We start from the raw sequence: 25,760 nt of genomic DNA on the forward strand, positions 1-25,760 counted from the left end.
TTTTACTTTCGCTCGAGCGTTTCGCAGACGCAAAAACCTTGGAACAAAACACCGTGAGCCACAACGATGCGGACTTGTCGCTTTGTGGTCCAAACGCAGAAACACCGCCGGATGGGTGAAAATACGTCAACTCTCGAGAATATCCCATGATGACGTTATTTGAAAGCTCCGTTTTTAAAGCGCTTGTGAGTTTATTCGCAGAGTTCAAGTACTCGGCTATGTACACATTTGGTGCCAGTAACAAGAGATTCTGTTCACCACAGCCCATGGGAATCTGGACAAACTTGTTGATGTTTTGAATCGATGGACCCATGATATCACCAACGACGGTAATGAAACTCGAATACGTATCTACAATCGCGTTTGCACTCAAACCATTCGGAAATGCGTTCAAAGTAAATGTTTCCGACGCATCTTCCGCACTTCGACGAAAAACTTTCGAAACAGTCGTCGTTTTGAACACTCCTTCCGGGTTCACGACAATACTCTTCTCGACCGCATCTGTATATTCTTTTGATTCTGAATCTGTGCTCGTCGTCGTGGTTCCTATAGCGGAAAATTGGAGTTTGATACTTCCGAGTACCGTGGGAGAAATTTCGAAAGATATAGAGTCGGCGCTGTTCTTTGAAACGTTGATCGTTTTCGAATCGCCAATTTGTACAGCCTCACCCGATGTCACGTCTTCGGCGGAAACTGATACCGACATATCTTGGTCTTTCAAGTAATTAAAAACTGCGAGAACAATCTCGACGGTTTCACCTCGCGAGATGGAGTACGGCATTTTCGGCGAGATGAAAAATTCGCGAAACACTGTCATTTTCGAGGCGGTTTTCAAAATGGAAATACCCTGCGTCGGGTGCGAGGTAAACGCGGTTATGCTCCACGTTGTAATCGAATCAGGCGCGGTTGATTCGAACGAACCTGAATCAGACGATTCCCAAAGCCAAGTTTCCGGGAAAAGTGTGCGCACCGTAGGCGAGGATGAAGCTGAATCCACATCTGTTGCCGCTTTGTTGGTTGTACTTTCCTGACCAGCGGCACCGTCGTCCATGGCTATATCGGCACCAAACGCAATTTCCGGCATTCCGACTCCAAATCCTCCGTTACTCGACGACGACGGGTCACAATAACTCGCAATCTCAGCAGTGGATATAATCGTTACGCGATCAAGTTTGATATCGTTATCGTTATACGTTGCATCACATGGCCACGTATTCGAGCTCGCATCCAAAGTGTTCGTTTTAGCATCGTACACGCTTGACAAAAACGTCGTCGCTTTTAAAGCAGACGTGTTCCCGCCGCTTTGTATCACGACAGCTTCGTCGATGGCGAGAATGTACGAGCGCGCGCCATCAGGCGCGCCGATAATAGTGAATGTAATGTCTGTGCCCGTTGCAACGACGTTCGTTTCCGAAACGTTAGTGTTCATGGTGATGTCATACGGAAACGCGATTTCGCTTTCGCTTTCCACGGAGACGCTCGTTCCGGGGACCAAGAAAACATCCGAAGTTGTCCCGGCGAGATACGTTTCACTATACACGCTTCCGCTCAGTGACCATACGGCGATTGAAACAGCCGCGCTCAAAGTGGATGCGATGTTGCCATACGTCATTGTCACTGTTTTTTCGGTTTCAGTGGAAGAGAGAGTAGTTGTGCCCGCTTCTAAAACACCGCGTCCTAGGCCTTCCGAGTCGACGACGGCGTACGCGAATGCGACATCACTTCTCGAAGACGCGAGCGTGAACTGACACGCCTCAGCGCTCTCACAGCTCGTATTGATAACAACGACTTCAACCGAAGCCTTCGCACTGGAAGTATCTCTCGCAAAGTACACCGATAAGTAAGGCACGAGCGCGTCGAGTTCCGTCGTAGACATATCGTCGCTCGCGGATGCGAGTATCTTCTTCACGACATCTCTCGACGCCGCGTTCTTGACCAGCTGCACGTTCGCCCCTTGCAAACAACACTTTTGCGAGGATCCATAAAAGTAGTTTGTTTCGTCCTCGTAAGATGCACAACACGAGAGATCGTTCGCGGGGGCGTCGAATTCGATATCGAGAGCGCCGGAGGAAGAGACTCGCGTGGAAATTGTTTGCGCGTTCGAATCACCAGAATACGAGTACGAATTCATTTTGTTTATATTCAGCGTAAAGTCCAAGGTTCCAAGATCTTCTGTATCACTGAACGCACCAGGGATATCCGAAGCGAGTTGAATCGTGTGCTTCATCGGTAACCCTGGTTTTAAAGCTGGCGACTGGTAAATCATCGACGTTTGTTGCGTAAACGCCTCGCGGACGATTGGGACAATCAATACCGTCGAGTTTCGAATCTCTCTCGTGGCTGCTTCTTCAACCATAGCGTATGCTTCCAAATTTCGCGACCATTGCTGATCTAGCATTGATTTTGAAATTGACGCCACAAAAGTTGCAGATCCCTCGTATAAAGTCATCCAGCTCGACTCGTACAGAATGTCTGAAACTTCATTCGGATAACCACTGCTACCGCTGCTACTACCGCTCGAATCCCATTCATCCGGCGGCTTAAACGCGGGTTCTTCGACTGCCACAAAATCACCACCACCAACATCACCACCAACTGCGCCACCGTAGTAATAATTCGAAGTGCTCGGCCTTTTGATGATAACTTTCGCTTTTCCTTCCACCGCTTTCCCGTAGGTGTATGCGCTTTCTACCTTTCCGGAGAACTCATTCGCGCTTTTCGACGCTAACACGTACAAAGGCATGCTCGACGCGTCGAAAGTAACGTCAAACGACGGTAACACGTACTCTTCCACGTTAAATCCAGTCTCGCCTACAACTTTCGACCCGTCGTCGTCTATTTCCACTTCCGCTTTCACGGTCCACCAACCGAACGGCGGTTGCTCTTTCGCTATCGCCACCTCTGCCGTTGCCACGCCAAAAACATCCACTGCGCAGTCCGCTTTCTTAAAAATCGTTCTCTCCAGCGCGTCCTTCACCTCGACACTCGCCACCGTCGCTCCATCTTTTTGTTTAATCAACGCCGTATTCTCGATATCGGCGACGAGCGTTCGGATTTTGATTTTCTGCCCCGGCGCGTACAACGGTTTATCCGTTTCCACTCGTACCAAACTCCTCGTCGAAGCGACATCGTCTAGACTCTCTCCATCCTCGTCTGAAACCACCGTCACTTTCGTCTTAGATTTGTACGTCTTCGCTTTCCCGTCGTACATCCCCAAAACGTACTCCTGCGCCAGCAACGGCACTTCTACTTCCACCACGCCAACGCCGTTTTCCACCACTTTGACCGGTGTCGCCTTTACCGTCTCGTCGTCTTCCTCATCGTTTATGAATCGAATTTCCGCCCCTGCACTCGTCACCCCGGTGTACGCGCACTTCGACGTTTGCCCGGCATGAAATCGCTGCTCGCAAACGACGACGACTGGCGCTCCTCGCACCATCAGCACCATTCGCAGGTCAGGAAGGACACAGAGGAGGAGGAGGAGCATCGGGAGGAGGAGGCACCCAGTCGTAGATATACACTCGCGCATCGTGCGCCCGCTTTAAAATCGCTTCTTCGTTTACTACGAATAAAAAAGAAGAAGGAGAGAAAAAGCAAACACTACTTAAAACGAACAAAACCCTCTTCGCGCTGCTCTCGCTTTCTTTCTCACTCGCTTTCTTCTTCCGACGATGAAGCGTATATATTTCCTTATTAGATGTATATAATATATCCCTTTTTCTGACGAGGACGTGTGTGTTTTGAGCGAAAAAAACGCTCGAAAAAAAAGCGGTTTTTTACATTTTATTCTTTTTTTTGTCTCCGCAGAAATCACTCACTACTACACCTGTTACTCCTACCTCATCATCAGAGAGAGAATACTACTACTGATTTACTAAATGCCGTACTTGAAACCAAACGTGCCGTACGAGGATAACCGGACAAAAGAGGAGGTTTTGGAGTACGCGTTTTCCGCGCTGAAACGAAACCACGACGCTTTTTCTTCTTCTTCTTCTTTACGAGGGAAATCATCATCGTCTTTGTCTTTTGTGGAAGAAGAACGAGAACGGTTGACCGACACCGGGAACAACTGCGCATCATCATCGAGTAGGAATACGAACAACGCGACGACGCTAAATCATCATCATCATCATAATAATAATAATAATAATAGTAATAATAATAATAATAATAAAGCGAACGTGGTGACTTTGAGGACGAATGATGATGAGTATTATTATACGAATGGCGGTGACAAGCAGCAGCAGCAGTTTAGGCAAAATGATGACTCCCAAGAAGAAGGTTCGAGGTATTGGCGAATATTTGCCACGTCTGACGTGCACGCGGACATGCAAGCGAATAAAGATTGGGTCGTTCGATTTTGTCAAAATTGCTCGCACCCGGAACCGGGGACTGTTTTACTCGTCGCCGGCGACGTGGCGACGGACGTGCAAAAAGTCATCGACGCTTTGAAACTGTTTAAGATGCGATATCAGGAGGTTTTCTATTGCGTGGGGAACCACGAGTTATGGTCGCCGGGGAGAGGGGAGATGGGAGATTCGGTGGATAAGTTTGTGGTCATCATGGACGCGGTGACGAGCATCGGCGTTCGGTGCACGCCGACGGTGTTTACGCACCAGGGGGTGAACGAGTTAGGCATGCGACAAACGAAACGGATATTGGTGGTACCGATGTTGAGTTGGTACACGGAGACGTTTAAAGGTGGAACTAGGCCGTTTACGCAGATGGAGGTGCACTTTGACGGGGCGTGCATTTGGCCACCGGCTATCGGAGATCCGAAGGATAAAAGAAATTCGCACCCGGCGACGTTGGACGAGTTTTGGAGACGGTTAGGGAAAATGAGTTTAGAAAGTTTCTTACCGAAGTCGTTGAGAGTATCGAATACTACTCGTAACAACAACGAGGACGACGTAAATGCCGTCGATTGCGGTAACGAGGTTGCGTTTTTAGCGACGTTTGGCCATTTTGTTCCTCTCCCCGATTTATTCAACGGCACGCCCTTCATCGAAAAAGTCGTCGGCAGCGAAAGTTTAGGCGAGGACATCCTCGCGTTAAGAGACGAGTGCGATTGTAAATCCACCCCCGGGAGCGGTCGAAGCAGCCCAGCAGCTCGGTTTAAAAAAGGCAGATTCGATTACAACAGCACGATCAAGCACATCCACGTGTTTGGTCACTCGCATTTGAACGTGGACGTGGAACTCGACGGGAGTCGGTGGTATCAGAGAGCGGTCGGGTACCCGACCGATCGAGGACCGATGCCGCCGGAAATGCCTAGACAGATTTACCCCGCGTAAAGAGTACGATGATGCATATGTACACATAGACATGCGTTGTGAACGCGCGAATTAGAGCGAGGTCGAAAATGAAGAACGCTTCTTGCAGCGTATAGCTTACTAGTTTAAAGTAGAGATTATTTAAAAGTTCTTGCCATCCTCCACGCGCGTCCGGAATATACAAATCTGCTTTTCTTTCGCTCCGCTGATGTCAAAAATTCGTCAAAACTTTCTCTCGCGTATACACGCGAGAAATATAACAGATGCATTATTCAAATCGTGCCGCGCTTCTGCGCATCATCGGGGGGCATCTCGTATCATCATCATCATCATCATCATCACGTCTTTTCCTTTTAAACGGTAGCCGCAACATCATCAACGCGGGGAGTTTTTCGTCTTCTAGTAGTATTAGGGGAAATTCACACTTTTTCTCCAGGACGAATGAGGAGGAGGAGGAGGAGGCGCGACGAACGCGACGACGAGGATATGGATCGACGATACCGTCGACGAGTTACGAAACGAGAGGAAGAGGAGAAGGAGGGGGACGTCTTCGACGTGAGCAGCTCGGCAATACCTCGAGAAATCGATTTTGCTTTTCGACGTGCACCTTTCTTGCCAGAGGAAGAGGAGCAGCAGCAGCAGCAGCTGAGCAAGAACAGCAGCGAGAGCAGCTCGATGATGCAACGACGACGGCTGAAACGACTGTAAAACCAAAGAGGAAGACAAAGAGACAACTGAAGGAGGACGAATTCATATCGAACGTCCTCGTCCCGGGATTGCGACGATTTTACGCCGAGTTCAAACATTTAAACGTGCCAAAAGGTTACGAGTTTAGTAAAGACGGGGAGGTGGAGGAGGAGGAGAAAAAGGAGGAGGAGGAGGAAGAGCAGACGCCGCGTTCATTTGGTCGCGCGGTGCACAATTTCCGAGTTCGACGCGGTCGAGCGAGTTTAACCGAAGCGCAATTGAAGGCGTTGGACGCGGTCGGCGCGGAGACCGGGGAGAGGTTTGTTTGGGACAATGACGAGTTCGTTTTTGAGAAGCAGATTGTGCCCGGATTAGTTTTGTTCAAGGAGAAGTTTGGTCATTTGAACGTGCCGCACAAATACTGCGTGGATGGAGTGGATGTGGAGAGCAGCGAGAACGAGGCGTTACGCAAACCTTATTTGAAAGATTTCCCGCTCGGCGTGAAAGTCAACGACATGCGCGCGAAAGGAACGTACATTTTGCACCAACCGCAAAGATTAGAAACGTTAGCATTGCTTGGTTTTGTTTGGGACGACGACCAGTTTCGGTTCGAGGAAATGCTCGTCCCCGCGGCGGTGGCATACCGCCAATATTGCAAACGAAAACTCGTCGAAAACTACTCTGCAGAAAGAAAAAGGTTCCCGAAGAAAATGTTCACGCGGAAACATTTCAAGTTTCTGTTACCATGGACGGCTGTTATTACCGCAGTGGAGCAAACAACAACGACCAAAGAAAACAACGACGTCGACGACGAAGAAGAAGGAAAAGAAGACAAAGTTGACGACAAAAGTGAGGAGCAAAACCTCCGCGATATTCCAGAGTTTCAATCGCTCCTCCTCGAGAGGCCGTATTTGGACGGATACGCGCTCGGCAACGTCGCTCGTTGTGCTCACCTCGAACATGAAAAACAAAGCAAGACAATGAAAGAAGTATCGAAAAAGAAGAAACTGTTCATCGACGGAAGAGCGGAAAGGATTCTCCGAATGTTGAAAACTCTCGGCGCCGTCTTTGACGAGGAGAAGGATGTGATACTCACAGAGTCATTCGAGGAGCGAGACAAAGGAGGAACAAGACAAAGGAGGAGGAAGAAAAAGAAAGAAATCGAAAAATCCCTTTCCCTCTAAACTGGGCCCTCCCAGGGAATAGCCGAGAAAATAGCTTCATGTAATAAAACAAACGACTTCAAAAAGAAGAGCACACACGCACAGCTTTAGAGAAATAAAGATGAACGCACAAGCAGAAAAAGACGAGCAAAACGCGCTCAAACAGGCCGGCGACGTCATACTGGACGTCTACGACGTGAAAAATCAGCACGTCTTTCAAAAGAGAGACGTCGCTAGGGATCAGCTTTCGTTTTTGTTTGAAGACGTGAGCGATATTTTTTTCTTAGATACAAAAATACGAGCTGATACGTTTTCTTTAGGACAAGCCAACCGTACCAGTCGTTCATGGACTCGTCGTCCCGAGCAAGACAGACTTCATACGTCGCTTTAACGAAATCTCCAGCGGATTTTTCGAAGGTTTTACCGAGCTCGATTGGCAAGGCGTCGTCGTTGCAGGTACATCGAGCGTTTTTTCTCTTTATTTGATGTGACTGACCTTTGACTGCTTCTTCTCGTTCTCAAAGGGGGTGCGGTATTACACGCCTTGACGCCCAATTTACACCCGCTGTCTAACCAAAACGCGGACATAGATCTGTTCTTGTATGGTTTGTCCGACGCGCAAGCGCGAGAGAAGATCAAGCGTCTCTTTGAAATCGCCAAGAATCAAAAAGGGTGCAAATCGCCCTCGACGAAACCGTGCGTCTTGAGAACGCAACACACGGTGACGTTTGTTTTTGCGTTTCCTCATCGAAATGTCTCTGTCATTTTGCGTCTCCACGACGACGCGCCGCAAGTGGTACAGTGTTTTGATGTAGACTGTTGTGGATTTTACTACAACGGGAAAACCGTGAAGTGTACGGTTCGTGCCGCATTGGCGTTGCGAACCCGATGCAACGTAATGGTGGAAGAGAAGCGAACGCCGGCTTACGTGCAACGTCTCTTGAAGTATGTTAGAAGAGGCTACTCGATCGCTGTTCCAGGCCTGAAATGGGACGATAACGAAGAAACGCGTCGCATGTGGACGAAAAAGAGAAAATCAGATGAACCGCAGTCTTTCATTCGCTCCTACTACGGTGATGGTGATGAGTGTGATAAGTACGAATATTTTGAGGCCACACAGATGGACAAGCTATTGCTCGCGTGTAAAGCTGGGCGCAAGGTTTTTACTCCCGAAATTGATCGAGGGGAAGATACGTATCCTATGCTTAAGCGTCTAAACATCAACCCAGGTCATGCAATCCAGACTCGTCGCTCAAAGTTTCCGCCGCGCCTTCAGAACACGAAAGAATTGGCTTTGTTATATTTCTCCGAACCTCCAGAGGAGGTCGAAGATGAGTACGATTTCGACATGTTCAGATTGCCCCTGGGGCACTTCAACGACCTCGTCGCTTGGAAAGTTGACGGCTTCCTTTCTGCGAAGAAGAAATGTAAAGGACGCGTCGAATTCCAAATCGGCGGCATACCCACCGGCAGAGCCGAGCTTTTGAACGAAAGACAAGGTCCGCTGTTTAATATTCCAAAAGAGGATCAGAACGAGTATCAAGAACCACCGAAATTGGAGGTGGTTAATCGAGGCGTGCGCATCATGCTCGCCGAGTTCGCCCCTCCTGGGAGCGCGCCCCCCGGTGCATCCGCGAAGGATCCAATCGTGTTGTGAAGAGCAAACGAGAAGATATAAAGTTACAGACACAGGCCTCATAAAAGAGGAATTAAATACGTTTTAAAAGCAAATCTCGGGATCACCGAGGAAGATAAAACAGATCTCTCCCCTCTTTACACTTACGCGTTCGTTCAGAAGCGACGACCTCGAAGCGCGCTCTTATGCGAGAGTCCTTCAAGGCTTCACCGCGAGCGATATTTACGAGTATTTTTGTGCGACATTTCCCTCAGAACGAGGCTTTGCCCCTCTCTTTTGGGGACCAAAAAATCACATCATCATGACGTTCTTTTCCGGCGTTACCTTTACATTCCTCGTCGCGTTTACCCATTTCCCGTTGTTTTGTTTGTACGTCGTATGGTTTAAGAACGGTCTCATGCGTTTTGAAGCCGCGAGGGAGGCGTTGGTGACGCGAGGCGTTATAAAAAGAAGATCATCACAACAACGGGGGAAGAGCAGAATTCGGGGAAACGCAACGGAATTGGAGCGGAAGAATAACGACGACATCATCGCAGAGCAGACGGAAGAAGAAGAGAAAGAGGAAGATGAAGATGAAGAGGATGATGAAAATGCTTATTTATACCCGGAAAGACCGATGCTCCCGCACGTGTTCCCGTCCGTGTGTTTGCAATTAGTCATAGACGGGGCCAACGACTCCAACGATCAGGTGACCGAATCCATCGATTCGTTGTGTTTCGTCCATTGGCCGAGGGATTTACTCGAAGTGCACGTGCTCGATTTAAGCTCGGTGAGAACGATGGATGAGAGCAGTAATAACACGACCACCTCTACCGCGGGGATGAGTACGTTTGAGAACGCGGCGGTGAAGTGTGCGGCGAGATGGAGAGAACGCGGCGTCATGTGCGACGTGTTCAACGTGAGCGAGTTCGAGACGAGTAGTGCGAGCGGCGGGTCTTTGTTTCGGACGCCGAGCGGGAATTTGAAAGCGAATGAGATGACGCGCAATAACAGTAATAGCAGTAATAATATTAATAATAATAGTAACAATAAAAGGAACGATATAGAACAAGGTGAAAGTGGAACGGCGTCCTCGAGCGGACGAGAAGAGAGGTCGCACAAAATCGTCAGCTTTGGCAACGCGCTGGAAAAAGGACGATTGAAAACGCGCGCCGAAATTATCGTACCCTTTACGAAAGATTATTTGCCAGACCCGGAGTATTTAGAGCACATTATCCCGTCGTTTTACGTGCGAAATACGTCCTCTTCCGCGGCGTCGAATTCGATGAAGAAGAAGTACGGAGGTTCCGCGGGCGGTTATTTACAAACGAGAGATTTGCGCATCGCGTGCGTCGTGCCGAACGCGAGATTTGAGAATAGTAACTTACAAACCAACACGTGGTTTGGTGTTCGGGCTAGATGCTCGAAACAAACGTCAATGACTACGATATGTGCAGAAAAATCTGGATGCGCGTTGTCCAACGCCATTCCGGGAACGGCGTTCGCTTCGAGCGCGCTGAAAACAATCGGCGGCTGGGATACTCGCGTGAACGGCGCCGTACCTGTAGCAGATGCCGGTATGCGCGTGTGGTTGCACGGTCTGAAAGTTGCGCTACCGCTAAGCTCAAAATCGTCACCGTCTGCTTCGCGACGAGAAGTGTTATCGGTTCGTGTGCCCGGTAATTTCGCAAACTATTGTGCCAAGACATACTACGAACATCGAAATTACGCGAGTTTGACGCACAAACACGCCGTAAATTGTTTATTAGAAGCCAATTGGGTCGTTACGAACGATGCTCAAAGATCAGTAGCATCAAGAAGTGGCGTGAATATGAGTAGCGGCGCGATGATGCCGGGTATCGACGAGAATGAAACAAACGACGTCGCAACCAGCGCGCGAAAGAAAGCGGCGAAGAAGTACGCCGCGTTTCATGGGTTAACGCACCAAGTGTTGAGTACTCTGTTGTCTTTTTGGTGTTTATTAGTCCTACCGACGGCATTTCTCAAAGAAATTTGGCTCGGCAACGCCGCTTACGTCGGAGGTAATGTCAACGCGAACGTTTTGATTTGGTTGGTGTACATCTTGCCGTGTCTTTCGGAAAGACTGTTCGATCTTGCGTTCGCTTTGAAAGCGACGCCACCGTTACCGGGCGAGAAGAATAGATTCTTGACGAACTTTGCGTTCGCGTTCTTGGCTAATTTAGCGACTTTACCGGCGAAATTTGCTGGATGTTTTATTGGATTGACTTTACCGCTGAGGAAAACCTTCCGAGGCGATAAGGATGAATCGACCACGCCGTTCGCGGTGGCAGTTTTCGAGACGGCAGTTTCGTGCACCGCGTGGTGGAATTGCGTCAAAATCATCGCCTGGACGGTCGAAGAAACGTTTAGCGAGTTTTACTTCACCTCCGTGGTGATGTTGTTGTGCATTGGATTCGCTGGTTTGATTTCGAGCACCGCCACGGTGAACATTTTGAAGCAGTTTTCAATCATTAAACACGACATCAAACGAGATGGGGTGACCGCGGTGACGAAGAAAAAAATGAATTTGAAAAATTTGAAGAAGCATTTACGCATGCGCCCTCCGAAAGCGAGCGGAGAGGAGAAGCAAGGTTTGTTAGCCTCGCAAAGAGCGAAGGAAGAGGAGGCGTTGCGCAAGAAGAAATCCGCGGCGGCGCGCGTGGATTTAGATGTTCCTTTAGAAGGTGTCATCGTCAACGCGCCATCGTCGGTAGACGACGGAGAAGACGACTTGTTGTTACAAATAGGCGCGGTTAAATCGTCGAATAAATCGAAACAACAACGAGCGGTAGATAAAGCGAGCGCTTCTTCTTCGGCGCCGAAATCGAGAGGCGGTCAAACTGCTTTAGGCATGGTACAGTCGCAGCCAGGATCTGTATACGGGCGCGAAATCATGCACTCGTTCCAAACGGACGGTCGAGTGTATCAACAGCCCGATGGGTCTTCACATGCTGGCGGAGTTGGTGGTGGTGGCGGTGGCGGTGGCGGCGGGCACGATAACTACCGCACCGTGAGCGGTAGTAGCAAACCGAACGCCTACGCGCCAGTTTCCGATGTCTTTGCGCAACGTGCGGCGATTAAAGCGTACAAGAAGATGCGCCAACACGACTTTGACCTAGACAAACACTCTCAAGCGGACACGCGCTCGATGCTTTCGAACCAATCGGAAGGGAATTTGCCCTCGCACCTTCGATTCGGTTCGGAAAATTCCCAAGCGCTTGATTCACAAATCGATATGTTTGACGAGCATGGGAACTACATAGGTAACGTCGGTACTGGTGAGAGTAACATTGATCCAATGTTTGTTCCAAAAGATAGCGAATACGCATCGAGCTCTGACGATGATTCTAATCGCTCCGACTCCGACGATTCCAACGACGACGACCACCACCACCAACAACACCGTCGCAGAAGCGGTAGGCGATCGAACGAAGCTTCCCCGCATCGCGTCCGAAGAACTTCGTCCAAGAAAAACTCCAACGCCGCTACCGATGACAGCGCGTACGTCGGGGGCAAAGTCAACACCGCCGGTTTAGCCATGGAGAAAAGCAGTCCTCCGTCTAAAACGGATGTTACGAACACGAGTAGTGGTGGTGGCGGGAAATCCGTCATGTCTCGCATCAAAACGACAATAAGCGCGAATGCCTTGGCGAACCTCGGCAAATCCAAAAGTAAAGACGAAATGACGAGTAGCGCGACGACAAAGAACAACGAACAGTCAACCCAGCGCTCCCCGCGCGCCGCGTTTGGTGATTTCGTCCAACCGAACCTCGGTAAGATTTCCATCAAAGCGAACGGCATGGGACGGAAACCTCCCATCTCGCCCAGGATACAAGACATCGACCAAGTCTACGACGACGCTTTACCGCAAAGCGTTTAAAAGCTAAACGAATGGCGCGTAATAATATGTATTTTTATAAACACCGCCGCTTTATTTAAAACGTATTCCTACATCAACTCTACGCCTACATTGCTATTTCTACGTGCGTTCATATAATGTCGCGAATGGTATCGTTATCAGTATCATTCTCGTTCATATCATTCTGTTATCTTCTCATCAAGGACTCATGCTCGTCCGCCTTCGCTCTCTCGCTTCAAAGTGTAGTCGTTTCAAGACGGAGTTGATCTCCGCGTACGCGTACTCCTCCTCGTTGGTCTCCTCTTTCTCCTTTGTTTTCTCTCCTTCCTTTTCCTCCTCCTTTGTCTCAATCGACGCTCGTTTCACTCTCTTCGCGATTTCCTCCACTTGTAACAGGTCCTCCTTTTCCTCTTTCTTCTTTCTCTTCGTCGTATTCTTCGCATTCGTACTCACAGGAGGACTCTTAGGAGGCGTTTTGCTCGTCTTCTTCCCCGCGGATGATTGCGCTCGGGTGGTTCTCCTCCCCGGTGCGTTGTTCGCCATTTTTGTTTTGCTTTTTATCACGCGTTCTCTCTTTACGAAGAAGACGAGTTTTGACGCTTTCGACTGTTTTTTAGAGCAGCTCGCGCGCAGAGCGAGAGACAGACGCGGAGGAGAGAAAGGTACGTTCGCGAAAGCGCCGGTCGTGGTCGAGAGAGTGAGAGTGAAAGAGTGAAATCCCCCTTTCGTTGTAACGACTTTTAGGGGAAAAAGAACAGACACACGGACGAATGCTCTTCGTGAGAGTTTCGCGCACGCATATATATATATATACGAACTTTGGCATCGAGACGAGGACGGAAACGCGTACACACCAGGAGGAGGAGTCCCGTTTCTTTTCGCTGTTTCTTCGGAGAAGGAGACGAAGAGAGAGAGAGAGAGAGAGAGAGAGAGTCTTTCGATGGCGGCAAAGAAGAAGAAGAAGAAGAAGAAGACCAACGACGACAAAGAGACGAAGAAAGAGGAAGAAGAGAAAACAAAAATCAAGAGGCACAAATCGACGACCTTGGTCCGAGGGACGGCCACGTTTGACAATAACAAACGCGTGGACTTCGTCACCGGGTTTCGGAAGCGAAAGAACACGAGACGGAAAAAAGCCGCCACGGAATTCGAGAAGAAATTGAAAGAAGAACGAAGAGAGGCGAAGATGAACAAAAGAAGGACGTTTCGAGAAATGCTAGGGTTAAAAGCAGACGACGATCAAGAAGAAGAAGAAGAGGAGGAAAAGAAGGAGGAGAAAAAGAGAGAGGAGAAAGCGTACGCGAGTGGTGTCAGCGTCGTCATCGAAGGGCTGTAAAAATACAATGTTCGCCGCCGCGCGTACGTATGCGTATGCGCTTTTGACGCTTTGAGCGAGAAGAGAGAGCGTTCGTTTCAGCGCGCCGCGGGGCGTCCCCTAAAGTCAGAAATTGCTTCGCACTTTAGAAGATGCGTTTTATAAGAGTCGTTGTAGTTTCCTTATTAACCGTTAGTAGTTGCGGGTCTTGCGCTGAACTCTTTCACTCACTACGTGTACCTCGCTCGTTGTACCTCGCTCGCTCCTCAATTTTATCCAATTAAATCCTCCTCACATTTCATCACACAAAGAATGACTTCATCGTCGGCGATACGACATTTCACCCTCACGTTTGATCGACAGATGCATTCCTTTCGATCGATGCGAATTTTGCAGAGTAGGAGGTCTTTTGTTTCTTCTTCTATATCTTCTTCTGATAATGGAACAACAAGTGAGAACGTAAACGCGAATCGAAAAGCGCAAACGCTCCGACTCCAACGGTTTTACGTCAGACCGGAAACGTTCGAAACATCGAACTTCTCTTTGTCTAAAGAAGATTCCAGGCACGCGTTGAAATCGCTGAGATTACGAGTAGACGATGCGATCGAAGTGTGCGATGGGCAAGGCCGGGTGAAACGCGCGCAATTGGTCGATATCGATTCGAGAAGGACGGATGCAACGTTTGAAATGATGAGCTCAAAGGAGGAAAATTTTCATCCGTTTCCGGGACGTGTGAAATGGGACGTGGTGTGCGCGTGCGCTGGGATTAAAGGCGAACGGTCGAGCGTTTTGGTTGAAAAGTTGACAGAGTTGAACGGAAGAGCGTTGGTGCCTTTACTGACCAGTCGGAGCGGGAAGATTGGCTCGGCGTCGGCGAGCGGGAAGAACGCGAGTAAAGGCGGGAGTAGTAGCGATAATAGTATTGGTCGGAGTAAACGACGGAAGAACGAGGAAGAGGAGGATGAAGAGACCGGGAAGAAATTGAGGTGGCAACGCGTTGCTTTGGCAGCATCGAAACAGTCGCTGAGAGCGCACGTGTTTGGGATCGAGAAACCGGTGAATTTTAACGATTTCGTGAGCTCGACATATTTTCGAGAGGCGACGTGTCGATTCGTGGCGGCGGCGGGAGGAGCGGATTTCGCCGAAAAGTTAAGAGGCGTGAAAGAAAATGTTTTGAAAGATGACGACGAGATCACGAAAGAACGATACGGTCTGATAATTATTGGACCCGAAGGTGATTTTGACGACGACGAGATGAAAGTATTGATGGACACGTGCGAAACGATTTCGTTAGGCGATTTGCGTTTACGAACAGAAACCGCGGCGATAGCGAGCCTCTCGATCGCGCAGATGATTACGAACGTATGAATTGTTGTAGCGGCTATGTAGTATGTATTTTATTAGTTATAGTAGTATCTGCTCTTTCTCCTTCTTCTTCTTAATCGCTCTTGATGGCTTTGTAAATGTGTTTGACGAACAAACTGCTCGCTCTAAATCCAACGTTCCCTAACATCAAGAAGAACCCGTAGCAAATAATGCTCATGTACCCGAAAAAGAAGCTCGTTTGCATGAACCCGCTCATGTCCGATCTAGCTTCGTAGTAATAAAAGCAATACCCGAGAATGAAAATCCCCGTACTTCCTCCGCAAAACACTGATCGCCACCACCACGCGTGGTCCTCCGCCGCCAACTGAAAGTACGTCAACGCGACACAAATGAAAGCGGTGACGATAATTAAAATAATGAACACGATGAACAAGATCGAGTAGATAGTGTACACCTTGTGTCCCCAAACCGAGGCAAAAATATAATAAAGTTCGATATAAATCGCCGAGAACGGTAAGAAACCAGCCATCATCATTTGCGGAATAGCCTCGCGAAACCACGGCAACTTGGGAATCTCGCGCGGGTATTTCGTCGTTCGGCACGGCGCATCGAACTCGCTCTTTGAATTTTTACCGGCGATACCACCGAGGACGGTCAACGGGAACGTCACCAACGCCCAAATTACGACGATTATGCAAATAGTACCAAACGGCAACGCCGCCGTGCTTCTGTACGCGATAGCCACGGTGTTCAAGAACGAAAACATCAAAAACATCGGTCCGCAAAACATGCACCCGGTCAAAGAAACGTTTCTCACCCACTTCTCACCGCCCATTTGTCGGTACATGTTCGAAGCGACGTAACCAGAGATCCCACTGGTTAAGGCGTACAATACAATCGTGGCGGTTAACAACGCGCCTCGATTGTACGGGTAAAACACGCCAACCAGCGCCAACGCGAATACAAACAAGACCATAAAAAGCAATTGCGTTCCGGTACCGATGACCGCACAGAACAAGTTCGCGTGTCTCGGGAAGCGGAAAACGTCGCCGTGAATGTACTTCCATCCCGTTTCCTCCTGTTCCTCTCCAGTCTCGTCGTCTCTGGCGTACTTGATAAAATCGTTCTTCAACACGCGCATCAAAATAGTCGCCAAAAAGCCCGTCAATAACAACACCGTCACGCACGAGTTGATAATACTGAACCAGTGAATCTCCAGGTGTTGCGGCAAGAACGAGTACCTGGAATACTTTTCCATTCTGCGTTCGAACGGAATCCTCGTCTCCTTCCATTTCACGGAATACGAAAACTCAACCGCGACTTCGTCGCCGTCCGTAATATCCACCGTCCTCAACGGATCCGTGCTCACGTTGATCTCGATGATCTTATCCCCGTTGTACGATATATCAAAATGCACGTGCGTGAACAAATAATACCTCAACTCCGGCCCGTTTCCGTGCGTGTGCCTCAAAATCTTCTCGATCTTCCCGATGAACCCCCAAATCGGCAAGTCGTCGTAATACATCTGAAAGTAATAATCATCCTTCACGGCTTTACGAAACTTCTTCAAATCTTTCGAGTTCAACGTCTTCTTACACAACGATTCGTTATCTCGGTCCACGCGAAAGGAGATATCGTACGGCGTGCCAACCATTCGGTCGCCTTCCAAAACTTCGCCGAGGTCTTCCGATTTGTACCCGATTTGGTTATCCGCTGGTAAGCAAAACGGTAAATCGTAGTGCTGATACGTCTCGGACGGGTTGTGGAACGGGCCAATCTTGTTCGCGTATAGCGGCACTTTCTCGTGAATTTTATACGAGTGGTCTTTTTGTCCCAACAAGTTTCTCATTCCTCTTCTTTCTTCTACCAGTCGTTCTTCGTTGTGATTTTCGCGCCCGGAGGATTCAATTCTTTCCCCGAAAGCGACGACATAATCCTCGATACAAAAGAAGAAGACAGAGAAGAAAAAAGCGACCAGGAACAAAAGGGAAGAAGGAAAACGACGCGTCATCATCTTTGCTTCTTCTTCTTCTTCTTAACGCGGCGTGTTCTTCGTGTTGAAGCTTTCGTTTGCAACGAATGTGAATGAGAATCTGATCACGAGGAGGAAAAAGTGATGATTTTTGACCTTTTTGTGGTTGTTTTTTGCTCATTTTTGGCTCCTTTTTTGAAGGGATGAAAGGACAGTCATCAAAGAAAGTTTTTCTATCGCTCTCGCTCTTACTGTTCTGCTGCGACTAGTCTACTACTCCTTTTGCTACTATTACAATCTGCTACTACGTGCTATCGTACTATTATTACGAGTGTTAGTATTAAAAATCAAAAGGCGAATGCGAGTTGGAGTGGAGTTCTTTTTCGATGTCCGACGCTCGGTCTAACAAACGTTTGGCGTCTTCGGTTTCGTCCTCGCTCTCGAGGTCGTCCGAGTTTTCTGAATTGTTATATCTCTCGTTATCGTCGAGTAATCCAAAGAGTTTGAAGAATTGGCGAGCGGCGGACGCGACCAAGGCGTGATCTTTAACGTCGTGCGCGCCTAAGTCCGCGGTCTTCCTCGTTCTGGCAAACTCTAAGCACTCGCGAAGGAGCGCGTCTTTTTGAAAGTTCTTTATGGCTTTTAATCGAAGTCTTTCGCGGTCGACGTCTTCTTTCTCGTCGCGGCCTAGAACCATTCGCTGAAGTTCTTCGATCGGCAAGCCGGATTTGAGCTGGTCTTGCGCGAGAAGAGAGGTCGATGCTTCTCCCGTCGAGGAGTCTTCGTTGACTTTATTCAGAATGGACGGGTCGTTGAGCGCGGCGGATAAAATTTCCGCCGACGTTTTGTTCTCTCCGTGGTGGTGCTTGTGAGGTAACGAAGACGAGAGAACTAGCGGCGGTGCCGCGTGTGTTTTCGACATTTTATCTTCCTTCGCGTTCCGGCCAACGCTTCCGACCGATCGATTGCTCCTATAAATCATCGTGCCGTAATCTCTGATATCCGAGCCGCTGTTGCTTTTCCGTAACGTATCCGAGGACGAGTAATCCGAGCCCTCTTTGTTACTGTACTGTGACAATCGACGTTGTCCCCCTCCACCTAAGGCACCTTTCATCAAAAGCGTCATGTATGCGTCGACGTTTGGATCCAACCCGCCGTACTTTTCCTCTAACTTTTCCTTCTTATGCAATACTCCCAAAGGAATCAACTCTTCGACTAAAACTCGCCTCGCCAGGCGCCAATCACCTCCTGCTTTAATCTTTGCATTCTTAAAGAACTCGTGTCGTTTCAGCGCTTGCGCGCTCGCTCGGCCTCGCGGATCTCGTTTCAACGCTTGCGCGATAAAATCGTGAAAAGCTAAGGACCATTCGCCCCTGCGGTTCAACTCCGGGCTGGCGTCCACGGCGATTTGAAAGATTACTCGCATGGGGTGCACGTCATGTCGCGGAGGATGCATCTCGGCCATTTCGATGGCGGAGATACCTAAAGCCCACACGTCCGCTTTACCATCGTACCCTTGGCCGAACGATGACGACGATCTCGAGAATTGTTTGCTCCTTTTGTCTGTACCGCTATCGCTTTTTTCTTCTCCTCCGCCACCATTATTGCCTTCGCTCGAAATCACCTCCGGCGCCATCCAATGCGGCGTCCCAACAAACGTCTTCGCGCGTTCGTTCGCGCCTTCTTGTAACTGCGTCGCCACTCCAAAATCCGCCAGTTTCACCTCCCCTCGTCTCGTCAACAAGATGTTCCCGCACTTGATGTCCCTGTGTATCCTCCCGTTCTCGTGTAAATACTGCAATCCGCTCAACGCGCCGAAGCAGACGTACGCGACGACATCCTCCCTGAACCCTTTATTCACCACTTTAGACACTAAAAACGCGTTCAAAATGTCTCGCACACTTCCTCCGCCGCAGAATTCCATGACGATCCAGACTTGCGAACAGTTCGAGGTGACGAACGACTTGAAGTATTTCGTCACGTTTTCGTGCTTGGACGCGTGTAAGACTTCGATTTCTTTCTCGATGTCTCGCCTCATGCCATCTTTTTGTTGTTTCATCAACGCGTCGTCGTCGTTCTCTTCGTCTTCAATCGGTGTTAATTTCTTGTTACTGTTGTTGTCGAAGAACGGGAGTATCTTTATCGCGACTTCTTCGTCGTCGTCGTCCTCTTTCTCGTCTTTCTCCGTTCGCATCATGGACGCTTTGTACACCGCCCCAAACGAACCGATCCCGATGAGTTCAGAGAGTGCATACTTCTCCTCCTCTCTTTTCTCCTTCTTTTTCTCCCACCGAGAGCTCGTGCGAACGTCGGTGTCGTCCTCACCAAAGACCTCCTCGTCTTGGTCTTCTTGGTTGTCCGACATGACGACGATTGATGCGTACGCGCGGAGAAAGAATGGAGAAAACACCGGTGTTGTAACGAACTCTTTTCCTCATTGATTCGCTCTGTAAACGCGCGTTTACTGTCATCAGAGAGCAAAGAAACGCGCGAGTCTCGTCGGAAGAATCAAAAGCAACAAAAGCAGGCACGAACGAGACAGAGAGAGACAGAGAGAGACAGAAATACTAAAGATGCCGCCGAAGAAGAAGAAGAAGACAAAAGAGAAACAGATTTCCCCCCCGTTGGAGGAGAAAAACAACGACGCAAAGGTGAAGAAGACCAAGACGACGAAGACCGAGCGAGTGTTGGAAGGAGGAAAGAACGAGGACAAAAGAAGCAAACGAAAAGGAGCAAAAGATGTGATGGTGTTGCCGATACCACCATCTCTCACGAAGACGACGACGGAGAAGAAAAAGAGTTCGATACTCAAAACGACCACACAGGTGAAGACGAAGACGAAGAAGGAGAACGAGGACGTCGAGAACAACATCGAAGAAGAAGAAGAAGAAGAAGAAGAGGAAGAAGAAGAAGAAGAAGAGAAAGAGAAAGAGATGCAAGACAACGAGACTACGAAGAACGAGAACACGAATAATAATAACGCGTCTGTGAGCTTCTTCGATCGATTGACGGCGGTGCTCAGTTCCGCGAAGAAGAAGAAGAGCGCTCGAGAGGAAACGCCGACGAGTAAGAAGACGAAGGGAAACGACGACGACGATGACAGTGAGACGGCGAAAAGACCGAGCAGTCGGAAGAGGAAGATTTCGTTTTCCTTCGGCGGCAAGGAGGAGGCGACGATGATGCCGCCACCGCCGTCGAGTGGTAAGAGGAGACGGGTGACGTTTGAGGACGAATCCTCGCTTCTCGGCGCGGGGAGGATGAGGTACGCGACGGCGATTGGAATCTTAGCCGGGACGACCGCGTGTGTTTTGGGAGGGCACTTGGCCTCGGTGGCGTATTTGTTGGATAGTTTAGGCGCGTAGAACGCACACGGAGCGAGAGAAAGAAAGAAAGAGAGAGGGAGAGTTGATGTCAAACTGTAATTTTATAATTTTACCGCGAAAGCTGCTAAACATATTCTGCTAATACAACGATACGTCTATTTGCTATTACTACTCGTTTGCCTTCGTCTTGCTGTCGTTGTTGTTGTTACTATTACTAAAATTATTAGAAGTCTAGAGGCCCTTCGCTTCCAATTCCAGTCGGACCGCTACTACATAATCCACCGCTACCGTTCGTCTTTTTTTCGTTGTTGGCATCGTGGTCTTCCGGGCGTTGCGCCAGCGGTTTAATCGCATACTTCTTTCCTCTTCTTTGCACCGCAAACGTTGAATCCACCGTTCCGAACCCGCCGGCTAATGCACCTGGAAAACATTTTTTACCGAGCGACAACAATGCGATGCAATTGATGGTCGGTTCTGGCAATACCGACTCAATCGCCGTCGCCCTTTCATCGAAACCAAACTCTGGATTTAACAAGGATGAGGTTTCAACGTAACAATCGCACGTTTGCCGTAAATCACTCAACTTAGTCATCGATAACAACTGTTTCGACGGGAACAAAACGAACGAAGCCATTCTGTGTACCATATCGCCTCGTTGCATGAAACCTTTCACCGCGTGAAGAAGCTCGAGATAGTTTTTGAAGACGATTGCGTTGGACGGATCATCGAGCAACGCTCGGGGCGGTTGAATAACTATTCTTCCGACTGAATCTTTCTCGACGAGTTTCTTCCCAAAACTTTTGACCGCCTCGAACGTCTTCCCAATGTTATTCCGACTCACGTCGCATTGAACCACGTCGATGGGAATATTCATCGCCTCTTCGTTCGAGTGCGCTCGAGTCACGTCAAAATCGTGGCAAAACGCGCGCAACTTCATCTTCTTCTTCTTCTTACTTTCGCTATTTAAAGCACCGCCACGACTGCGAGTATCACCACTCTTCTCCTTCTCTTCCTTACTCTTTTCCAAATACCGTCGATATTGCCACGCGATTTTCAACCCGTCGCCGCTCGAAGATTTCTCGGAATCCTCCCCGGAGCGCGCGGCGGCGCTCTCGGCTCCTCCTTTGCCTTCACCTCCATCGTTTTTACTGTTCTTCATTTCCCCATCCATTTCGCCAGTACTAGTATCGCTTCTCCTCGTCGTCATCCTCGGAAGTGTCTCTCTCACATCTCTCTCGTCGTCTGCACCTTCGTCGTCCGTGGTCAACCACAACCCCGCTTGCTCGCACGCCAAAGCGCCTTCGCTCAGAAACAGTTTCGCGAACACGTTCGCCACCGCTTCAGCTCCTCCGAATCCTCCTCTGTTCTCGTCGTCTGAACAATCGTCGAGAAAGATCCCGAACACGCCGTTCAGAGGTACACCGCCGCCGAGCACGTCGTCTAAATCCTCCGTGCCGGTGGAAATTACTCGACTGCCGCCAACGCCTACCCCGTGCGCTCCCGGTCGAGTGCCGTTCAACGCTTTAGTCGTCGTTTCCTCGTTTTCGAACTCGCTTTTTAGTTTCCTCTTTTCGTGTTCTTCTTTACAGATCTTCGCGTCTTCGCGTCGCGCGCGTCGTCGTCCTTCGTCGTCGTCCACTTCAGTCGTTGCGCGTAAAGTCGTCTCTCGCTCCGATTGGTGTTGGTTCTGTTGTTGTTGTTGAAACCGTCGTCCTCGTCGGACGAACGACGACGACATCTCTACGTGTGCACGCGTATACTATCGCACAGAAAAGGAGCGCATGATGTACGCAGAGAGAGCACTCGTCTCGCGTGATTCTTGCAGTCGACACGTGCACACAACTTTTGGGGAAATCCAATCCGGAATTGTCAAACGTTTGACGCTTTACGTTGCGCTATTATGCGCGCGATGATGCCAACGAAACCTGGTGTCGCTGGTTTTAAGAGCACGAGTGCTGCGCAAAAGAGTGATACCACCACCACCGCGCGGGATCGAGATCGTAAGCATCAAAGACCGTACGATTTAATCGTGTTCGGCGCGACTGGCTTTACCGGCGCCTTAGCGGCGAAGTACTTGGCGAAGAAAGACGACAACGTTCGATACGCGCTCGCCGGTCGAGACTTGGAGAAGCTGCAAAAAATCGCGAACAAAAGTACGAGCGAGGAGAGCGAACGTCGTTCCGTCGATGTGTACGCCGGTTCTACGCCGGAAGAACTGCGAGAAATAACCGAGAAAGCGAACGTCGTTTTATCCTTCGCCGGCCCGTTCGCCAAGTTTGGCTTCGCTTTGACCGAAGCGTGCGTGGCGACGAAAACGCACTATTGCGACATCACGGGAGAACCACCGTTTATACGGAAATGCGTGGAACAGTTACACGAGAAAGCGAAGAGAGAGAAGACGTGCGTGGTGAATTGCGTCGGGTACGACTCGATACCGTGGGATTTAGGCGCGTGGGCGGTGGCGGAGTCGTTCAAAGCGGACGGGTTCGAGTGCGTGAGAGCGGAAGCGCACGCGGGGAAAAGTAAAGGCGGGGTGAGCGGGGGGACGATTGCGAGCGCGGCTGGAGTCATCGCGGAGAACTCAATGGCGGATTTGAAGAAGATGGGGGATCCGTTTTATTGCGTTCCGGAGCTGTGTCGAGACGGAGAGAGACCGTTGAAGAGAGAGATCAAAGAGAATTGGCGTTTGCAAGGCGACGCGAGGTTGGACGAGGCGACGGGGAAGTACACGATGCCGTCGATTATGGCCGGAATTAACTCGAAAGTCGTCGCGAGGAGTTACTCGTTACTCCGCGATAAGGATAAAGAGAACGCGTGTTTCGCGGAGGATTTCAGTTACGGCGAAAGCGATTTTTGTAAAGACGAATCCAAAGCGAATTGGGGCGCGAGAGGGATTAAAACGTTCGGGGTTCTCTTCGCCATTCCGCCGACGAGGTGGTTGTTGAGAAAAACGGTCTTACCTGCGCCGGGCCAAGGACCGAACGAAGATATTTTAGAGAACGGGTACTCCAACGTTTACGTCGTTGGACACGGACGAGATAAGAACGACGCGAGCAGCAAAGTCGAGCCGAGGGTGGCGCACTTTGAATTTAAAAACGCGGACCCGGGGTATAAAGGTACCGCCGCGCTCGCGGTTGAAGCCGCCTTGTGTTTGAGCTTATCCGATAAAGCGCCGGGGTTGAAAATGGGCGGATGTTTAACGCCGAGCGTAGCGTTGGGGGAAACTTTGATCGAGCGGTTACGCGACGCGCCGAATTTCTCCTTCTCCGTATCCGCTTTGAAGGGAAAGGAGTTGAAAGTTTAATCGTAATACGTCGGGTAGAAATGAATGAAATACAAAAAGAGAGCAGAGCAGAGCGCGCGCACGAGTTAGAAATCAAAACGCATATTTGAAGTTTTAAATCATATACAAACAAAACAATCCCGCTAAATCCTCCAAATCTTAATGATTTGGAAGTAATAATATAGTAACAATAAATCCCATCCGTGATTGAATCACCGGGCAACATTCGTATCCGCTAACATCGTCGCCGATTCGACCGAGTCGCCGATGGATAACTCCCCGACCGCGATTCGCCCGTGGCCTTTCTTCCCCCAATTCAACCACGAGTTGATAATTTTCCACGAGTACGTCCCGTCTGATTCTTTGTGCCAACCGATGACCTCAATCACGTGCCCACCGTGTGATCGACCTCTTGTCTCTGAATCCGCGCTCGTTCTGTACGCCCCGTCTTTATACGCATAAAACTCGTCGTAAATTGTCCCGGCATACGAGGACACAGGTCCGCTGTTATAAATCTCCCTCGCCATGCAATCGTAATCACCGTCTGGACAGTGGATCAACTTATCGATGTGCTGCGCGACTTCATTTCTAGTGTGTTCGTCCAAATCGCCTTGGCACTGAGCTGTGTCCGATTTCAGCGGGCACGCCGGCGTCGGCTGCACGTGACACGGGTGATGACACGGCGGGAACGGGTACGCCGCGCACCCTTTCTCGTCCCCGTACTTTCCACCACTAGCGACACCAAACTCTTTCGCGAACTCGTACGCGTCGTCCGGCATCCCACCTTCGCACGACCCGAATGAAAACTCCGACACCAACTGACCGCACGACAAAATCTCCGACGCCGCCAATCGCTCTTGCACTTTGCCTCCGCTCGCGATGCACAACCTATCGCTCATCACCTTGGTCGGCGCAATCGCCCAACACGATCCGCACTCGCCTTGATCCCACGCTTCGCCGATAAATTCCGAGCACTCCGGCCATTTCTCTCTCGCGTCAAAACTTTCCGGTAAATCCGAGGGCGGTTCCCACGCGTATTCGTTCGACGACATGCCTAAATAATCGACGTTGTTGTTGTTGTTGCTTTTCTTCTCTCCCTTTTGAGGAGGAGAAAGAGTAGTAGGAGTACTACTGCCGCTGCTACCACTCCTCGCCGTTGGTATTCTCTGCTCTCGCCTCTTTGGCTTTTCGTACTCTTTATCCTCGTTGACGATTTGATTCTCTTTCAGAACCTCGACTAAATTCGCCTGTTTTTGTTTCCTTTCGCTCTCTTGCTTCCCGTCTTTCGAGGCGTACTCGGAGAGTTCCCAGCGCACTTTGTTTCCTCCTCCTCCTCCTCCTCTCGAGTTGCTCTTCTTCGATATCAAATCTTTACTCGAGGACGACGAAACAGAAGAACTGCTCGAACTCGTCGCCACAGAAGAAAAACCGGACGCGATTTGAGACGAATCTTTCTTCTTCGACCGTCTCCCACCCGGGTTGGTCACGCGTTCGACCGCGTCCATCTTCTCGTCCGCGCTCCAGGAGAGATTCTTCTCGTTGATGCGTTTCCCTAACCCGTTGGATGTTTTCCCGGACGAGTTCGTTTTGTTCAGCGACGCCAGGGAGACGCACGCCAAAAACCCGAGCACGCATATGCACAGGGTTATCAGGAGGACTTTTTTAATCGCGTGCGCGGGTTTACTCGCGCTTTGAGTCGTCGTGTTTCTGTCGTCTCCTCCGGGCGTTTGGTGATGTTTCCCCGTCGTTGCATTTAAATCATCACCATCCGCGTCCTCCCTGACGATGCCAACGACGGGGAGCAACAAAGGCTGCCGCTCGTCGATCGGTGTCATCATTTTTCTTTACTCTCTCTTTTGAGACAGAAAGATAACAAAAAGAGAGAGAACAAAAAGAGCGAGAGAGAGAGGACGGTGATGCGAG

At 49.7% G+C, this 25,760-nt stretch overlaps 14 protein-coding genes across 14 annotated transcripts in view; 8 read left to right on the plus strand and 6 right to left on the minus strand.

Moving 5' to 3' along the window:
• The window catches only part of Bathy06g03000 (unnamed protein product), a gene marked incomplete at both ends in the record, with an annotated part of 5,037 nt that extends 1,508 nt beyond the window's left edge, over positions 1 to 3,529 (minus strand). The window contains one exon of the mRNA XM_007512736.1: positions 1 to 3,529. This exon is cut by the window's left edge and continues 1,508 nt beyond it. Coding sequence (XP_007512798.1) covers positions 1 to 3,529 — 3,529 coding nt within the window.
• Positions 3,530 to 3,878: 349 nt separating this feature from the next.
• Bathy06g03010 (predicted protein) lies at positions 3,879 to 5,294 on the plus strand (the record flags this gene model as incomplete). Its single annotated transcript, XM_007512448.1, has 1 exon — positions 3,879 to 5,294. The coding sequence occupies one exon, from the start codon at positions 3,879 to 3,881 to the stop codon at positions 5,292 to 5,294; it is 1,416 nt and encodes a 471-aa protein (XP_007512510.1).
• A 242-nt stretch (positions 5,295 to 5,536) lies between these two features.
• Bathy06g03020 (predicted protein) lies at positions 5,537 to 7,144 on the plus strand (the record flags this gene model as incomplete). Its single annotated transcript, XM_007512395.1, has 1 exon — positions 5,537 to 7,144. The coding sequence occupies one exon, from the start codon at positions 5,537 to 5,539 to the stop codon at positions 7,142 to 7,144; it is 1,608 nt and encodes a 535-aa protein (XP_007512457.1).
• A 100-nt stretch (positions 7,145 to 7,244) lies between these two features.
• Bathy06g03030 (ankyrin repeat protein) lies at positions 7,245 to 8,780 on the plus strand (the record flags this gene model as incomplete). The annotated part of the gene is made up of 2 exons (XM_007512636.1): positions 7,245 to 7,461; positions 7,648 to 8,780. 2 exons carry the CDS (start codon positions 7,245 to 7,247, stop codon positions 8,778 to 8,780), a joined length of 1,350 nt encoding a protein of 449 aa, XP_007512698.1.
• A 280-nt stretch (positions 8,781 to 9,060) lies between these two features.
• Positions 9,061 to 12,639, plus strand: Bathy06g03040 (unknown protein; the record flags this gene model as incomplete). The annotated part of the gene is made up of 1 exon (XM_007512379.1): positions 9,061 to 12,639. One exon carries the CDS (start codon positions 9,061 to 9,063, stop codon positions 12,637 to 12,639), a length of 3,579 nt encoding a protein of 1,192 aa, XP_007512441.1.
• Positions 12,640 to 12,816: 177 nt separating this feature from the next.
• On the minus strand, positions 12,817 to 13,161 carry Bathy06g03050 (unknown protein; the record flags this gene model as incomplete). Its single annotated transcript, XM_007512670.1, has 1 exon — positions 12,817 to 13,161. One exon carries the CDS (start codon positions 13,159 to 13,161, stop codon positions 12,817 to 12,819), a length of 345 nt encoding a protein of 114 aa, XP_007512732.1.
• Positions 13,162 to 13,558: 397 nt separating this feature from the next.
• Bathy06g03060 (unknown protein) lies at positions 13,559 to 13,954 on the plus strand (the record flags this gene model as incomplete). The annotated part of the gene is made up of 1 exon (XM_007512549.1): positions 13,559 to 13,954. The coding sequence occupies one exon, from the start codon at positions 13,559 to 13,561 to the stop codon at positions 13,952 to 13,954; it is 396 nt and encodes a 131-aa protein (XP_007512611.1).
• A 291-nt stretch (positions 13,955 to 14,245) lies between these two features.
• Positions 14,246 to 15,301, plus strand: Bathy06g03070 (predicted protein; the record flags this gene model as incomplete). Its single annotated transcript, XM_007512534.1, has 1 exon — positions 14,246 to 15,301. The coding sequence occupies one exon, from the start codon at positions 14,246 to 14,248 to the stop codon at positions 15,299 to 15,301; it is 1,056 nt and encodes a 351-aa protein (XP_007512596.1).
• A 70-nt stretch (positions 15,302 to 15,371) lies between these two features.
• Bathy06g03080 (predicted protein) lies at positions 15,372 to 17,270 on the minus strand (the record flags this gene model as incomplete). Its single annotated transcript, XM_007512776.1, has 1 exon — positions 15,372 to 17,270. The coding sequence occupies one exon, from the start codon at positions 17,268 to 17,270 to the stop codon at positions 15,372 to 15,374; it is 1,899 nt and encodes a 632-aa protein (XP_007512838.1).
• A 301-nt stretch (positions 17,271 to 17,571) lies between these two features.
• Positions 17,572 to 19,596, minus strand: Bathy06g03090 (predicted protein; the record flags this gene model as incomplete). Its single annotated transcript, XM_007512718.1, has 1 exon — positions 17,572 to 19,596. One exon carries the CDS (start codon positions 19,594 to 19,596, stop codon positions 17,572 to 17,574), a length of 2,025 nt encoding a protein of 674 aa, XP_007512780.1.
• Positions 19,597 to 19,804: 208 nt separating this feature from the next.
• Positions 19,805 to 20,593, plus strand: Bathy06g03100 (unknown protein; the record flags this gene model as incomplete). The annotated part of the gene is made up of 1 exon (XM_007512760.1): positions 19,805 to 20,593. The coding sequence occupies one exon, from the start codon at positions 19,805 to 19,807 to the stop codon at positions 20,591 to 20,593; it is 789 nt and encodes a 262-aa protein (XP_007512822.1).
• Positions 20,594 to 20,777: 184 nt separating this feature from the next.
• Bathy06g03110 (unknown protein) lies at positions 20,778 to 22,292 on the minus strand (the record flags this gene model as incomplete). Its single annotated transcript, XM_007512533.1, has 1 exon — positions 20,778 to 22,292. The coding sequence occupies one exon, from the start codon at positions 22,290 to 22,292 to the stop codon at positions 20,778 to 20,780; it is 1,515 nt and encodes a 504-aa protein (XP_007512595.1).
• Positions 22,293 to 22,463: 171 nt separating this feature from the next.
• Bathy06g03120 (saccharopine dehydrogenase) lies at positions 22,464 to 23,858 on the plus strand (the record flags this gene model as incomplete). Its single annotated transcript, XM_007512469.1, has 1 exon — positions 22,464 to 23,858. One exon carries the CDS (start codon positions 22,464 to 22,466, stop codon positions 23,856 to 23,858), a length of 1,395 nt encoding a protein of 464 aa, XP_007512531.1.
• Positions 23,859 to 24,049: 191 nt separating this feature from the next.
• Bathy06g03130 (cathepsin B-like cysteine proteinase) lies at positions 24,050 to 25,675 on the minus strand (the record flags this gene model as incomplete). The annotated part of the gene is made up of 1 exon (XM_007512358.1): positions 24,050 to 25,675. The coding sequence occupies one exon, from the start codon at positions 25,673 to 25,675 to the stop codon at positions 24,050 to 24,052; it is 1,626 nt and encodes a 541-aa protein (XP_007512420.1).
• Positions 25,676 to 25,760: the final 85 nt, after the last annotated feature.

This window comes from Bathycoccus prasinos (assembly GCF_002220235.1).
Source record: "Bathycoccus prasinos genomic : Chromosome_6".
Taxonomy (NCBI): domain Eukaryota; kingdom Viridiplantae; phylum Chlorophyta; class Mamiellophyceae; order Mamiellales; family Bathycoccaceae; genus Bathycoccus; species Bathycoccus prasinos.